Raw genomic sequence first — 15,098 nt, 5'->3', positions numbered from 1 at the left:
ATTATGTTTTTGTATTTTTTGCATTATTAAGTTTGTGGGGAACATTTAACCCACTCTTTACCATACTGTCTATGCTCTTTGCCTATGCTCTTTACACATAGAGGAATGACCGAATCCCAATGGCGGTGTTTGCGCGCACAGCGCCCCCTCTGGCCGCCCGCAGAACATCTTCTTCCGCTACTCGTCGCCAGTGTTTGGCTTATTATTAGCTCGGTGAGTGTCCTTGAGACGAAAACACACTTAAAATATATGCTAAATGGTCATGGTGTATATTCGTTGTCGTTTATACCGTTAAAATGTATGTTTGTTTGACAGCTGGTCGGAGAGAGCGAGTCAATCTCTGCGTTATTTACAGATAACGTTAACTTACTCGAGTTAAATCTACCGAGCTCAAAGCTTGAGAATGAATTTTCTTCCGTGTATGCTCAGTATTACTCTCAGTTGAGTTTAGAAACATAAAGCCTTTAAGAATTCAGTTTTGCTTGTATTTATGGGTTTTATCTCATTTGCTAGTCGGCTAACCTGTGTTGTGTTTTCTTGCTAGTAGTGCGTTAAAGCTAATGCAGATATATAAAGTTCATCATGACAAAGCCTTTTAATGTTTTGAACGCCTTTTAATGTTTTGAACGCTGTCACACATGGTATTATGTAATCATAATTTACTCAATAATATAAGACAAGATAAAACAATATAAGGTTTTGTTTTTATGCACACCTGAACTTAAAAGTGCAACCCTTCACGTATTGGAAGAGAATGCAATTCATCTTGAATATTCTGGCTGAAAATCTAGCCACCAGTGTTGTTTTTGTTAAGTAATTAAAAATATACATTTTGTCAGTTGAAATAAATCTGAAACAAAGCAAAATATATTCAACAAATAGAAATGATAAAAGCACATAAAATGATTAAACTGAAAGTGAAACTGAGCTGCCAACCTGGACAGCATTTTTGGCATCGTCTATGTAACGTTAGGCAGCTTTTTTACATTTTACAGTGTTATTTTCAACAGCCACACAAAAAACACTACAAAGACACTAATCTGTGCATAAACTTTTTTTTTCTCCAGAGTTCTTCTCTATGCTCCAGCTGCGACCGGTGGAAGAGGATGAATCTGCTGCTGAGAGTCTGGAGCTGAACCGAGCTGTGGCTGATGATGACCATCTCCTGTTGGCTGAGCTACTGTCACAAGAACGCTACAGGAAGTGCATTAATCAGCAGAGCGGTTGGGGTATCCCAGGTACCCCGTTACGCATGGCTGCGTCCAAAGGTACATGCGTCACCCTTGCACGCACTCTCTGATGTCACATCTGAGTTTGTTGGACACCAAGACGCATATGTTTTGTTCCCTGCAGGTCACCTGAGGTGCCTGCAGTTGCTCCTGGCCCATGGGGCAGAGGTGGACCCCCTTGATGTGAAAGCCCAGACACCTCTTTTCACTGCTGTTTGCGGGCGTTACTTGAGCTGCGTGCTCGCCTTGCTCCGTGCCGGGGCTAATCCGAACGGAAGTCACCTGAACAACAGCTCGCCGGTGCTCACCGCCGCCCGAGAGGGCGACCCAGAGATCCTCCGCCAGCTGCTTCAGCACGGGGCAGAGGTCAACGCCAGGTCAAAGGTGACGCTGTGGGCATCGGGGGTTGCCGTGTGCAGCGGGCCGCTTTACCTGTCAGCCATATATGGACACCTGGATTGCTTTAAAATGTTGCTGTTATATGGGGCGGATCCGAACTATAACAGCCCGGAAGAGAAGGTGATCGGCAGGGCCACGCAGCAGAAGACGGTCCTGGAATTGTGTTTGCGACACGGCTGTGGAGTCGAATACATTCAACTGCTCATTGACTTTGGGGCAAACGTCTACATGCCGACCCTCATTATAGAGAAGAGCACCAAACAGAATGAAGCTTTTGAGCTGTTGCTGAAAGAGCGAGGTGAGGAATTTGTTTTTAGCAGTATAACGTCTCTTATTATTTTTTTATTCCATCGGTGTTGTTTTTGGTAACCAAAACTATTAAGAACATATAAATAAATTAAAATATAAAAATTGGAAGGAAAAGTTTCTCTTTAAAAACTTCGCCTAAAATTAGAAGTTGAAGTACTAAAATTACTAAAAGTAAAACTGAAATAAAAATAAAGCTAACTAAAATATACAAATAAAAGTATACAAATAAAAACTAATCCAAAATATTAATGAACATTATAATAGTATATGAATGATACTAAAATAGCACTGATTGCCATATGCGATTGTTAATAATCTCTCTTTTTTTACACAGGGTGTCCGAAGACTCTGGCATCTCAGTGTAGATTGGTCATTCGTAGACACCTGATACAGGTGAACAAGATTAACTCTTTGGACTCTCTGGAGATTCCACCCAGGCTCATCAACTATCTCAAACACAAGTCTATGAGCAGTGCATTGGTTTACTGACAAACCAGAGCATATTCAACTGTGCCTTACTAAAGGACAGACTCAAACAAACACTGGACAGGTAGACCATACAGACATCTAGAGGGAAGGAAACAACGTGGAGTCACTTGTATACAATCTCACAGACGGACCGATACACTGCTAACAAACTCTGTTTACATGTATGGTGTGTTAAACTTGAACATCCTCATGCATTAATTAGCTTGATAGTCATTCAAATTTGTAATATCTAATATTACTGTATGTAATACGACCAGAAGTGTTGTCTAAAAGAGTTAATGCTCTAGAACTATGCGTTGTCATATAGCCTTGTTCTCTCTTTCCAAGATCATCTGGAGGTTTTCATTTTTTCATAGTAAATTAAGCTGTTGTAATTAGTGTTTTGTTGATTAGTAACAGCTTGATGATGGATGCAAAATTGTTGGTAACTGTCTTATCAATCTTAATATGATATATAAAATCCATTGTGATGTACTTGTGTCTATTAATCCCTTGTTTAGAGGGATGCACTCTTCCTACAGATGCCGTATAACCTCTATTGTGCAGGTAGAGTGTAATGGAGATCATTCTGTTCATGTGAGGTTAAAGACTTCAAAATGAAGATCAGTTCCAGAGTCTTCATAAGGATTTATGACCGGTATTGAAGTATGTAGCTTGAGGATTTCACGTGTAGCAGTCTGTGCTAATGGGATATACATATGGGCTTCTGCAAGTGTATTTTGACAACTTTATTATGCTATGGATGACAGCTGGCTTGTTAATTTGTTCATAAAATTTAAGTACTGAACATTTGAATGTTTATCTGTGGTGGTTTTTTATTTATTTTTACATTTATGCTGTCATTTGAGGTGCTGGTTTCCACATAGAGAATGTTTTTATTCATGTCATAAAATGGTATTATTGCACTGATGTGGCAAACTTAAAATGCTTTAATTTAGCATAGAGGCGCTAAGATACACAATGCCGAGACAGACTTTAAAAAATACAGTCAAAAGTGGTTGCGTAGCTGTCAATGGAGGGACAAAAATCTCTCAGATTTCATCAAAAAGATCTTCTGAAGATGAACAAGTCTTACGGGTTTGGAACGACATGAGGGTGAGTAATTAAGGACAATTTTAATTTGTGGGGGAACTATCCCCTTTAATAGTTTTAGTTAACAACCTAGTATTAAACTTTTTGGTGTTAAAGACCCCCTTTCTAAATAAGGCAGTACAATTAAATAATAAGCTTTTATAGTCTTTGTACTTAAACAAGCAAATCTGGAACTATCAGTTTTTATTAGGATAACTATTTTTTCTACCCACTATTAAAGTTAGGAAAAAAACAGAAGGGAAATATTTAAATTCTATTCAAATGTATTTGTAAAGTGTTTTTCATGATTAACTTAGTTCAAATTTGGAAACCTTTGTCAACACATTAAGTTTGATAGCCTCATTTAGTAAAAAAAAAAAAAAATCTGTAGACCCCCAAGCAACCTCTTGTGGGTCCCCAGTCATGTAAATGTTGGCAAACTCAAATTTGAATTGCACAAACAAATACCACTGCTTTAATTGCCATATTCAAGAGTTGTCCTAGTACATATGCAAAAGAGATTTTAATTTATTTTCATCAATATCTAGTCAAATGTTACTTATTTTATTGTATAGGCTATTGTTATTATTTTTAGTAATATTAATTCTGGCTCCTTGACGTATTTTTTCCTGCCACTGCTGTGTATATGTCAATACAGTAAAATAAATAACCTAGAAGATATACCATGGTACTACACTTCCCAAAATGCACGTAGCACGGAAACGCCGCCAGCCGCTCCAGCGCTCACTGAACAAAGTGAATCCCAACCGCGAGCTCCTCCAGCGCTGCGCGAGGAGAGAGCACATCACTGCACGCTTGGGCGGAAAAGATGGAAAAATAAGGCGAGTATCGCTCATTTTTCCATCTCTCTGTGTTATTCGCTCTTTCACTGTGTGAGTGGACCTGCAGAAGCAGCTGTTTGTGTATACAAGTTATGTGAATATCAGTGAAGCGGTCGGGAGCTGGTTAGCGCCTAGGCTAGCGCGCGCCAGTTGCGCGTTCATTTCGTAGTGATGGTGTCCAGCTGGGGTCACGGTGTGCAATCTGTTGATAGAAGTTTTTTTTGTTACTAATAATATTCTCAGTGCAGTAATCGGTGTAATTGGTCCATATGATGTAGTTCTTTGGAGTGCACGCTATCTGTATGTGATTTTCCTTTGTTTATGATGTACATACAGTGAGTGTTCAGGCCCGTTGGTTTCATTCAGCTTTTGTTTTTAGGGCTTTAATCCAGCGGAACTTCACTCACGTTATGTGTTGCATTGCAAGACTTATCACTTTGCTGCCTTTGCCTACTCATGTCATAGCTAAACTACACTGCATGATGATATGTTTTATAATTGATGATAGTTGTAACCAGTAGGGAAACTACAGTGCATATAATGCTCAGTAAGACAGACCCAATAGACAGTTGTAAACAAAAGGCATCATATGTGGTGCTGTTTTACAATTTCAGTAAAAAGCATTGCAGCCATGCCTTGAAGAGTATTTACTTGAGAATTGTCTGCCCAAGAAATCTTATTAATATATTTGTAATAGACACTTTATATATTTAATTGGAATTCTGAATTATGTCAGGTTTTACTTCTTTTCATGGATCTTTTGACAGACAAACAAAATGGGTCATGAAACTCTATTCACGTTCTGATTGGTTGTTTTAATGTAAGGTTCACAGCCAGCCAATCGATTCCACATATCCATATACCATATCCCTTTACAACCATGGCACATCCAAATGATTACCCTAACTCTGCGAGCTATGCAAATTCTTCTTCTAGCCCTCCCTCCCCAGCACCACCTGTCTAGATCTGCTATGGGAGTCTTCCTCTTTCTAGCAGCAGCAACAGCATATATCCATTAATTGAATGCTCTGTGCATTTAGCAGAAGCAGGTCGCATGCTCTCAGCAACAACCATAGCAGCAGTGTACCAAATATAGTCAACCAAGACCAAACCTATGTACATTTCATTTACATTAATAATGTACTAAAAATGTAAACGTTTTTCCTTTGCTTTTTTTCACGTACAGATGACAACGTTGTCAAACAGATCCCCATTCACAAGGATATGCAAAAACTATTAAAAATGCTGTATTATGCAATGCATGCCAGGCCAGTAGTTCGCAATGTCACTTTGTAAAGAAAAACTGTACGCCTATAGACTGTCACTGAACGCGTAATACGCATGCATGTGATGCCATGCCACCATTTTTTTTTTTTTTTTTACAAATAGGCATATTTGTAGTTTACACTGAGACAATAACTGTATCGTTTTCAAAAACTTGTACTTTGAAACCTGTTTTCCTCCTAAACGCCATTGTTATGTAAATGGACCCTAATTCTTGGCATTTTAAACATTCAGGGGTCCCTACAAAAATGTGAATTTGTGAAAACGGTGATGTCATGTTCAGTCTAGGTGTGTAGTTTTTCTTTATAAACTGACCTCACCAAATACTGGCCTGGCATGCATAATACAGCGTTTTTAATTGTTTTCGTAGATCTGTGTGAACAGGGATTTGTTTAAGGAAAAATAAAAACTTTTCAGCTTTTAGTACATCGTTGTCATGTGAACTTTCCCTCAGTACTCTTGCGTTCTCTGAGAGATTGTTGTTTGTGCGCTCTCAGCCAAAGCGTGCATACATAAAGCCGCCTATCAAACAGCTTGTGAGTGTCAAATTCACTTATTTTTCGTGGCTTATTATGCTTAAATGGTCAAATACACCCAAAATTGTCAAAATGCCTGTATTGGTGAGTATTTACGTAAATAGTAATTTTAAGTCTTAAGTGAGTGTAAACAGTTGAGAACAGTATAACTGTCGCATCATCCGAGTGGATGCTGCACATTGCTGGTGGTTGAGGAGATTCCCCCTTGCATATGTAAAGCGCTTTGAGTACCTAGAAAAGCGCTATATAAATGTAACAAATTATTATTTATTTTTATTATTAAATTGGATCTGTGCAGCAGCCTAATATGTCATTTATGTTAAACAAAGAAAAAAAAAACTCTCACTGCTCTTGACTAAATAACTTTTGTAGCTTTAATAAGTCTGAATCTTTATTTAATTTATACAGTTAAAGGGTTAGTTCACCCAAAAATGAAAATTCTGTCAGTAATTACTCACCCTCGTGTTGTTCCAACCCCTTAAGACCTTCGTTCATCTTCGGAACACAAATTAAGATATTTTTTATTAAATCTGAGAGCTGTCTCTCTCCTCAATAGGCTTCTAAGACTTCTAAAATTAAGGCTGCTAAGGCTTCTAAAATTATAACTTGCTGGCCCAGAAAAGTTATTAAAGACATCGTTAATATAGTCCAAGTGACTACAGTGGCTCAATCTTAAGTTTATAAAGCGACGAGAATACTTTTTGTGCGCAAAAAACCCCCCAAAATAACGACTTTATTCCACTATTCATTTCCTTCTCTCTGGGCCTCGAGTTTTTTCGAGGCATCACATACATGACCAGCGTCGGCCAATAGTGAGCCTACATGTTCCCCCCTTTTTCCTGAAATTAAATTCAGGCCCTGCCTGATAAACACAATCAGTGCATTTAAGGCACTTTAACAGTTTTCTTCATAATGGTTTTTATGGAAGAAAACACTTGATGTGAAATTGTGCAGTGTGCACATTGTTTTTACTTCTTGCCTGTTATTATGCATTGTCTATAACATGTATGAATTTTGGTCAGTCAGTAGTAGTACAAACTCAGAGTGAGTTGGTGGCAGGATTATACTTTGTTCGTAGGGATTAAAACTTTGTTTACTTTTACTATGTAGACTACTGCCCATACATCTTGTTTACAAGGTAATTTTGTCATCATCATTGAGCTGTGAAGACAGCCATCTCAATCACAGATATACAGTACAGATGCATCTTTCAGTGTTTGAATAAATGTATTGTAAATTTTGTGGCAAGCTTCTCCCTTCAAGTTTGAATGTTGTCTAGAATGTTAGTAGGATCCTCCATGTACAGTATACACAATAGTATTATAGCTCTGTCTTATTTTCCAAGGGCCCTGTTGTGTGAACACAATGTTACCACAATTTAAGATAATGTTACAAGTTAATGTTTAAGTTAATTGTTTACATTACATTATTTTTGAGGCAGGCATACATTCAGAGGTGTTTAAAATGCTGGAAGAAAAACCTATTTAGCAGCTAAAGAAACTTGTGACATTTCATAAGATCAATGCGTTTTTCTTTTTTTTTTTATAACATATGAAGTTAATTTATTGATTCAAAAATTGTTTTTAATTGATCCCCAAAGAACATACATTCTTAGTTCTGTTTTATTTTTATTTTTTTATTTTTTTGACTGTTTCTAATGGTTTGTCTTTAACTTCTGTTTCTTTCACAGGTATAACATGCCTGATAAACACAGTCCCTGTTCCTTCCAGCCTGCCTCTCAGGAAGGAGAGTTTACCACAGACATGCTCCATTAGCCACAGTGATCTGTGTCACTATGGAGACCGCCACAGGAACTAAGGTTGTTGGTGTAATAGGGGGTCCACAGCCAGACTCCATTTCCCATGACACCCCTCAACCTCAGTCACCCCCTTCTGTGAAAATACGGAAGTCGACTTTCAAGTTTTTTGGTGGTCGGAAGAGCATCTGTGTTCTGCCCAACTTTTTCAGTGGGCGTGGTAGAAGTCAAAGAAAGGGGTCATCAAAAACAGGTGTAACAAAGAGCCAAACATATGATGGAGTGAGCAGAGGATGCTGGGAAGATTTGGGCAAAAGTAGCGGTGAAGTGGCCTCCGGAGACTTTGAGTTCTGCACCTCTAGTGAACCTCAGAAATCATCACAGGAGGACCATGGGAAATCTCAGTCTCTACCACGGCAGCGCAGAGGTCTTCGGAGTCTGTTCAGCAGCATTCGGAGACACAGGAAAAACAAAAATGTCGAGCTAGAAAAACATGAGGCACTTGAAATGTCTTCAAGCTTCCATGCCGAAACAGTGCCTGGTGCCATGTCAAGCGTCAGTGACCGTAGCGATAACCATGGCGACAGTCAGGGTGAAGAGTTGGTGCCAGATGTGCCTAATCAAACCGCAGGCAGTGAGTGTAAACTGCCATTGGCTTCCACTGAATGTACGAAAGATGTAACGCTAGTGCCTGAGAAACAGAAGAGCAGAGTAGAGCTGGATAAGAGGAAGAGAGCAGAAGAAGAGGAGAAGGGGGAGGAGAAGCAAAATGGGAGACAGGAAGGACTGACAACATATCAAAAACCCTTAGGTGCTGAGTCAGAACTGGACCGATTGGCTGAGCAGAATGCGAACGTTCCCGATGGGGAGCCTCCTGCTGCATCCTGTTCTTCTGAAAACTTAGTCTTTGGTGATGTTTCATCATTGAAGAGCTTTGATTCACTGACAGGTTGTGGAGACATCATTGCAGACCAGGATGACGTCAGCGTCGCTGAGAGCTCAGTGTCTGCCGAGAGAGGCAGCCGAAACGCAGGAAAACGGAGCTCGTGTTTTGTCACATATCAAGGTGGAGGGGAAGAGATGGCAACTCCCGATGAGACCGATGCAGATTACTTGCAGAGCTTATGGGAATCTGAAACTAGTAATGAAGTCTGCTACATCCCCTCAGACAGGGGCTCGGATAGCCCTTCTCTCACCCCTGATCAGCAAATGAGCTCCATCCGTGCCACCTCCGACAGCAGCCCACTGGGATGCACAGAAACGGCCCTCACTCCTGCTGACCTCTTGAGCCCACAGAGTGATCGGCAGGAGTCGGTACCCAACAGCGATGAGGGATACTATGACTCCACCACGCCAGGAATGGAGGAGGAGAGTAGAGAACGTCCACACCAGGAAAGGCTTCCACGGGACAGCTACAGTGGTGATGCCCTTTATGAACTTTTTGAGCCTGATGATCGCCTGATCAGCCCTGCTCTTCCTCCGAAGGATGCCCACTTGCAGGGCGACAAGAATACAACAAACCCTCTGTATGCCCTGGCATCAAATGCTCTTGAGACCGGAACCATGGAGACGGAGGAGGAGCGTCTGAGCAAGATCCAGCATGCTCTTCTGTGCTGCGAGTTTCAGAATCTCAGAAGCCCATCCAAAGATCAGCTTCTGTTCCATGACGACTCCTTCTACGATGATTCAAGCCTGCCCGCAGTCGACACTGGTCAGACAGTTTTGGGAGAAGTTATCAATCAGCACTATCCCCAATCACCACCGAGATCCCAGGCTGTAATAGAGCCAGTCCCTCTCAGCAGGGATCAGATTCAGGAGAGTCCATTGTTTGCACCCCGTGCCGATTCGGGGTTTAGTTCACATGCCACCGACACAACCAGACCGCAGCCTCAATCTGAGGATCAAAGCCCATTACTACCCACCAGAGGCTGCCGCCAATCCCAAGAAGAGCTGATGGTCTGTTTCTCCCAAGCGCTGGTAGATTTCACAAAGAACACACGGCATTATCGCAACTCAACTGAGAGTCTTGATGGCTCAGAGTCAAGTTCTCCTTATGGCCCGAGTCTGAGTGCCCTGCCCGCCATTGTCACGTTCGATGTGGTGGACATGGAAAATGAGGGTGAGTGTGAGCAGCAGACCGAGCTTGTTGAGGAAGAGGAAGAGTTGGCTTCTCCTTACGAACCCTTTGAGGATGATGGCTGTTACCTTCAGCAAGATGCCTTTGCCGAGTGTGACCAGCGTACTTTCGATGCCTACGAACAAAGTCTGTTGCTCAGTAACACTTGGGGCATCGCAAGCCTTCCTCGCCACCTCAGTTTGGGTCGACCTTGTCCGCCAGTCCCTGCTCCATTAGCACTAAATCGACGCAGTCGCTCTCTTGACACGGACTGTCTGGAGTTTAAGACAAGTGAGCTTTACACAAGCGTTACCAACTATGACTCAAAGGGGGCTGTTTTTTCACAGCGTAGGACTACTGATTGTAGTGATGTGCCGTTACCGCGACAACCCTGCAGGGTTACTGTTGATAGTTGGAGGCGGGGCTATGGCCGGGGTTTTGACTCCAACTCTTCTCAGCAAGAAACGAATTTGCCACATGTGAGCCAATCCACTGTAAGACCTTCACATCTCCCCCTAAAGAACAACTGCCATAATCCTAATCTCCCTGGTGCCACTAGAGCGGATGGTGAGAGGGAAATATTGTTTGGTGGAGGTGATGCGCTTTATCCCTGCAGTTATCCCCCAACAGGCACGCAGTGGAAGAATCGACCTGTCGGAGTCACTCAAGGTGTGCCTCATCTTCGCTCTGATCAATCCGCAGACCGTCGAGAAATTACCATGAAGAACAGGAGGGGAGAGCTTGAGGGTGGCTTCACCTCTGCTACACCCAAATTATAAACAATCTCTCTCAATCAAAATAAAACAATAATACAAATAGACAAGTCTCGTCACCAAAGACGATGCTGGATGTTTACTGACATTCTTGAATTGTCACACACACACACACACACACACACACACACACACACACACACACACACACACACACACACACACACACACACACACACACACACACACACACACACACACACACACACACACTGTAGTTGCTGTTACTGCCGGATAAGCTATAGTTTTCTTTTGTAATGTACTGTGTAGTTTTTGAGCTATTTTTAGTTTGAGTATTTGTACCTTGTGTGTTACAGCATTATTCAGCAGGTGCTGTCTATATATAGATGCCATATTGCTTTGCCATTATGTAGCCAGGTATTGCCATTGAAATTTATCCATTTTGTTTGGATGTTTTGGATATGCTATAATTATATTTGCAAAAAAGACAACAATGCTACAAATGACTTATTTTAGCATAAGAATGAAAACCTTCATTAGCACATTGAAACCAATACCATCTTAGAATCCTGTTCAAATATCAAACTTAGTTTGAATTGATGAGCAAATAATTTCAATACAACACTTTTTTTAATTAAAAAAAAGCTATATGTTTCAAGGTTTTAATGTTTACATCTTGGAACATTTTAAATATCTCGGTTAGCTTGCCTCACGTTTATTTTCTAATTGTATATGGTCATGTTTGTTTTTGGCATAGCACAGACTACATTCATAGGACTGTTAAATCACATCTGCCGTATTCAGTGGTATTTTGGCCAACACCCCTGTTACACTTCTGTACACTCTATTTACTGAAGACTCAAGGATACGTGTGTAGAATCTGGTTTATTTCCTTTTTGCTGCTAAACAGTATGTGATTAGTTGGGAGAACATAATGTACTGTATTCACTGTATGGATATTTGCATATTTGAGTATTCTCTGCATTCATGAGAATCAGATCTGGCCCAAAGTCTTCAGTAAATGTGATCCATGTAGGCTAGTTGTTAATCAAAGGGTACTATCTTCAGTCATTTGAGACAGAATGTCAGTAAAGCCTTTAATGACGTAATGTGATTGTTCTCTGCTGTTGTCCTACAGTCACAATCATCTACCCTCATCAGAATGCCAAAGTCAGCTTAATGGACTTACCATTTTTAGCTAGAGCTTATATTCAGCTTTTAAGAATGAACCAACCTTTGTGTAACCTTTGGAATCTAGTGCTGTTCTATGTTTTATTCTTTTTTTTTTTTGCATTTGGTACATTTGTTGCGTTTTGTTTAATACACAAGGATGTACATGGACAAAGAATGTTAGAACATCTCAGTAAGACTTAACTTTCATTAGCCTCAATGTTATCATTTTCAAATAAGTTTAAAAACATATCAACCCCATAGTTCCCCTGACACAATCTCTTTCCACATAGGAATCAACATTGACTGGAAATAAACCCTTCAGACTTCAGTATTGCAAGTTTGTGGAATTTTTTTTAGTACAGTCAGAAGTGCTGGAGTTTGCTACAGCAGTCGTTTTGAGAGTAGTGCAGCTTTACAGATTTGGCCTTTTTGAATGTAGTGTCGGTAGAGACAAAAAAGAAATATACGTTAATATAACATTGTATATATATGTATTAATATAGTATAATATGGTTATATGACAGCATAAACGTGTAACTGTTTGACCTATCGAGACTGTAATGTCTGTTTTAATGACGAAAATGAGGAATGTAAAGTCGTGACCTTTACCAAACCAAACTGTAGGTGTACGTGACCAATCATAGGCTTTTCTCACGACTTGTGCACTATAATTTTCTTTGTTTGAAAGCAATTGCGTGCGTAGAGAAACACTTACTGGGCCAATACATCACAGATGTGGTACTTAGGAAAAACAGCATTGGTCGATGGCTTATTATTTTCTGAGCTGTAAGGCATTTGCCTGATTAGCAATGCTGATGCTTTGTTTGATTGACAGGTGGTCTCCGTTCTAAAATCAAGGAGGCTCGAGTTGTCATGGAAACTGGTTGAAGCTGTCGTGCACGTCTTACCGTTATGAGCTGGGGAGGAAATAATAAATGTAGGCAATTCGTGATTGACAGTAAATGATGTGTCATATTGTCTTTCGTTCCCTCCCCGCTCGCTTTTCCCTTGTATATGCGTTATAAATATAAGAGAAGGAATCAGCGATCACTTGGACATCACATCAGGTTTTGGCTCCCTCTACTGGTGAAATTGTGTCTCGAACCTTAGACTGCACAATAAAGAAACATTTTGTGCAGATGTCATAATCTATTTGGTGGAAACATTTTACTCGATCAAACAGAAGGAGCACTTTATTATTCTAAAAAAAAAAAAAAAAAACCGAAAGTCTTTCAGGTTATTTCCTTTTAGTTAATTCTTATGTTTGTTTGTCCATTTGTAGGCCTTAGTATGGTTACATGTTTAGACAATTTAGTATAAATTTAGTGTCATGTGACTGTTATTGTTACCCTATTACTCATGAAATTAATCCAGTTCTATAAAGTAGCCAGATTTACGCATTTAGCTTCATTTATTTAGCATTTTGTCACGCTGTATAAAAAAAAGAAGATGAAAAAAAGGTTGCTGCCTTAAATTAAGTTCAATCAACTTGGATGTTTGTCATTTCAATGTAAATTACATTAAACTGACTTAAATTAGTTAAATCTTGTATAACGAATAAAAATAAGTTGAAAATTGCTTAATGTAAAAACGTCATAACTTACTGATCATATTTTTTTTCAGTGCAAAGCAACTTACAACTAATGAAATAATCTTTTTAAAGATTTTAATATATATATAAAAACATTTAGAGAATATTGTAATGCAAAACACTGTCTTAAAGTGAGATTTAAAAAAAAAAAAAATGAAACCAAAGTTTTCTTTTTGCTCAAGATGTCAAAGAGCTCTTATTTTTCCTATGGGGCGAGTCCGCCACTCCATTAGAGGGCACTCTCACCTAAAATATGGCTGAAACAGCAGTAGTGCTTTGATATTGTGTGTAGTTCTGGTGCCTAAGAACTTACAAAAGCTTAGTCATGCAGGTGAGCGTGCACAACTGATGTAGATTTATGGAAATAAAGTTTCAAAGTTGAATTTCACACAGCATTTGAACTGACTATACTACATACTGATGGGCTCGTCTGTTTACTTTCTCTGTCCTGACCTCAACCAATCAGCATGCAGGATTCCATTGCATCACTGCAGGATGCACTCACAGGGTTCCTATGCAACTGCAATATTTTATTACAAAGGGTAAAACCACATTATTCAGAGTTTATTTACTGCCCGCTCAGCGCTTTTGAAATGTTTTTCTCGGCTCTACTGTGGGGAATGACAGTCATTATCAACATGTTTATTTGATTTTAAACAGATGGCTGGTTCACTAAACTCTGTTACAAGTGCACACTGTAAGGTCATTTAAAGAAAGGCGTATTCCACAAGATCCACGCTAGTTTTAGCCTACCACCAGATCTGTACTGTGGCCAGATTTTAAGATGACCTATTTCCACATGATTTGCGTGAGCATATTGATGATTCCTCCATTGGCATGGAGCTGTGTGTGATGAGTCTCTTTCTCAGGAGAGAGTAGGCCTGTATTACATAAGCCTTCAGTCTCTTTCTCTCGCTCCCTTAACAGTCCTGGCATTCATCCCAGATGTCATGCACACACATGGGTATTGCAGAGTTTGTAGACAAGCTTGTACTTTTGCAATTATTGCGATTGTCTCTGATTTCTTAATCTTGAAAGGACATGGAACCATATTCTTGGACAATACCCAGCATGGTATTCTTTGAAGTACCTTGAAGAACCATGTGATTAAACAGTGTATGCATTTGGAGATTATTTAGTACCAATCAAAGTGCTTAACACTATGTTTTAGAATAGTCTTTTTAAGATTTTAGGATTAACATTTTAATAGTATTTCTTTAGAAATCTTGGAGAATCATGCAAATAAGCGATGTGTGAATATGGAGATCATTTAGAACCATTACATACGTCAAAGTGCCATTGTACTACCAAAAATCCCTTTTGTGTACTGCTTTGTACTAACATTTTTTACTAAATGTCTCCGTTTCACAGACAAAGCTGTCTGAACTGAAAGCAACTTGCACTGACATATCTTAAAATATTTTTTCTTCAAGATGCACACCATGCTTTTTCTAAGGCACATTTAAAAAAGTTACTTAAATGTCCTAACTGAACTAATCCTGGCTTAATCTAAGCCATGTCTGTGGAACCAGGCCATATTTTTTTCTCAGTAATATTTTGACATTTTAG

At 39.7% G+C, this 15,098-nt stretch overlaps 2 protein-coding genes across 4 annotated transcripts; both read left to right on the top strand.

Annotated features, from left to right (window-relative positions):
• The first annotated feature begins 121 nt into the window (after positions 1 to 121).
• On the top strand, positions 122 to 3,213 carry asb12a (ankyrin repeat and SOCS box-containing 12a). 3 transcript variants are annotated; one of them, XM_081365704.1, is made up of 4 exons: positions 122 to 213; positions 1,068 to 1,268; positions 1,354 to 1,926; positions 2,272 to 3,213. In XM_081365704.1, exons 2-4 carry the CDS (start codon positions 1,079 to 1,081, stop codon positions 2,424 to 2,426), a joined length of 918 nt encoding a protein of 305 aa, XP_081221830.1. In that variant the 5' UTR covers positions 122 to 213; positions 1,068 to 1,078; the 3' UTR covers positions 2,427 to 3,213. The 3 variants fall into 3 exon arrangements, with proteins under 3 accessions (XP_081221830.1, XP_081221831.1, XP_081221829.1); XM_081365705.1 differs by having other exon boundaries at positions 208 to 419; XM_081365703.1 differs by lacking the exon at positions 122 to 213 and adding an exon at positions 228 to 440.
• A 1,055-nt stretch (positions 3,214 to 4,268) lies between these two features.
• Positions 4,269 to 12,266, top strand: amer1 (APC membrane recruitment protein 1). The gene is made up of 2 exons (XM_081364683.1): positions 4,269 to 4,339; positions 7,850 to 12,266. Exon 2 carries the CDS (start codon positions 7,955 to 7,957, stop codon positions 10,808 to 10,810), a length of 2,856 nt encoding a protein of 951 aa, XP_081220809.1. The 5' UTR covers positions 4,269 to 4,339; positions 7,850 to 7,954; the 3' UTR covers positions 10,811 to 12,266.
• The last annotated feature ends 2,832 nt before the right edge of the window (positions 12,267 to 15,098 follow it).

This window comes from Scardinius erythrophthalmus, assembly GCF_964197995.2.
Source record: "Scardinius erythrophthalmus genome assembly, chromosome: 5".
NCBI lineage: Eukaryota > Metazoa > Chordata > Actinopteri > Cypriniformes > Leuciscidae > Scardinius > Scardinius erythrophthalmus.
This window is presented reverse-complemented; position numbering and strand designations above follow the sequence as displayed.

Coding starts and splice junctions, on each gene's coding strand:
- amer1 (XM_081364683.1), top strand. CDS start 7,955: ATGGAGACCGCCACAGGAACTAAGGTTGTTGGTGTAATAGGGGGTCCA.
- asb12a (XM_081365703.1), top strand. CDS start 404: ATGAATTTTCTTCCGTGTATGCTCAGTATTACTCTCA. Junction 441..1,067: donor TATGCTCAGTATTACTCTCA/GTTGAGTTTAGA, acceptor TTTTTTCTCCAG/AGTTCTTCTCTATGCTCCAG. Junction 1,269..1,353: donor ACGCATGGCTGCGTCCAAAG/GTACATGCGTCA, acceptor TGTTCCCTGCAG/GTCACCTGAGGTGCCTGCAG.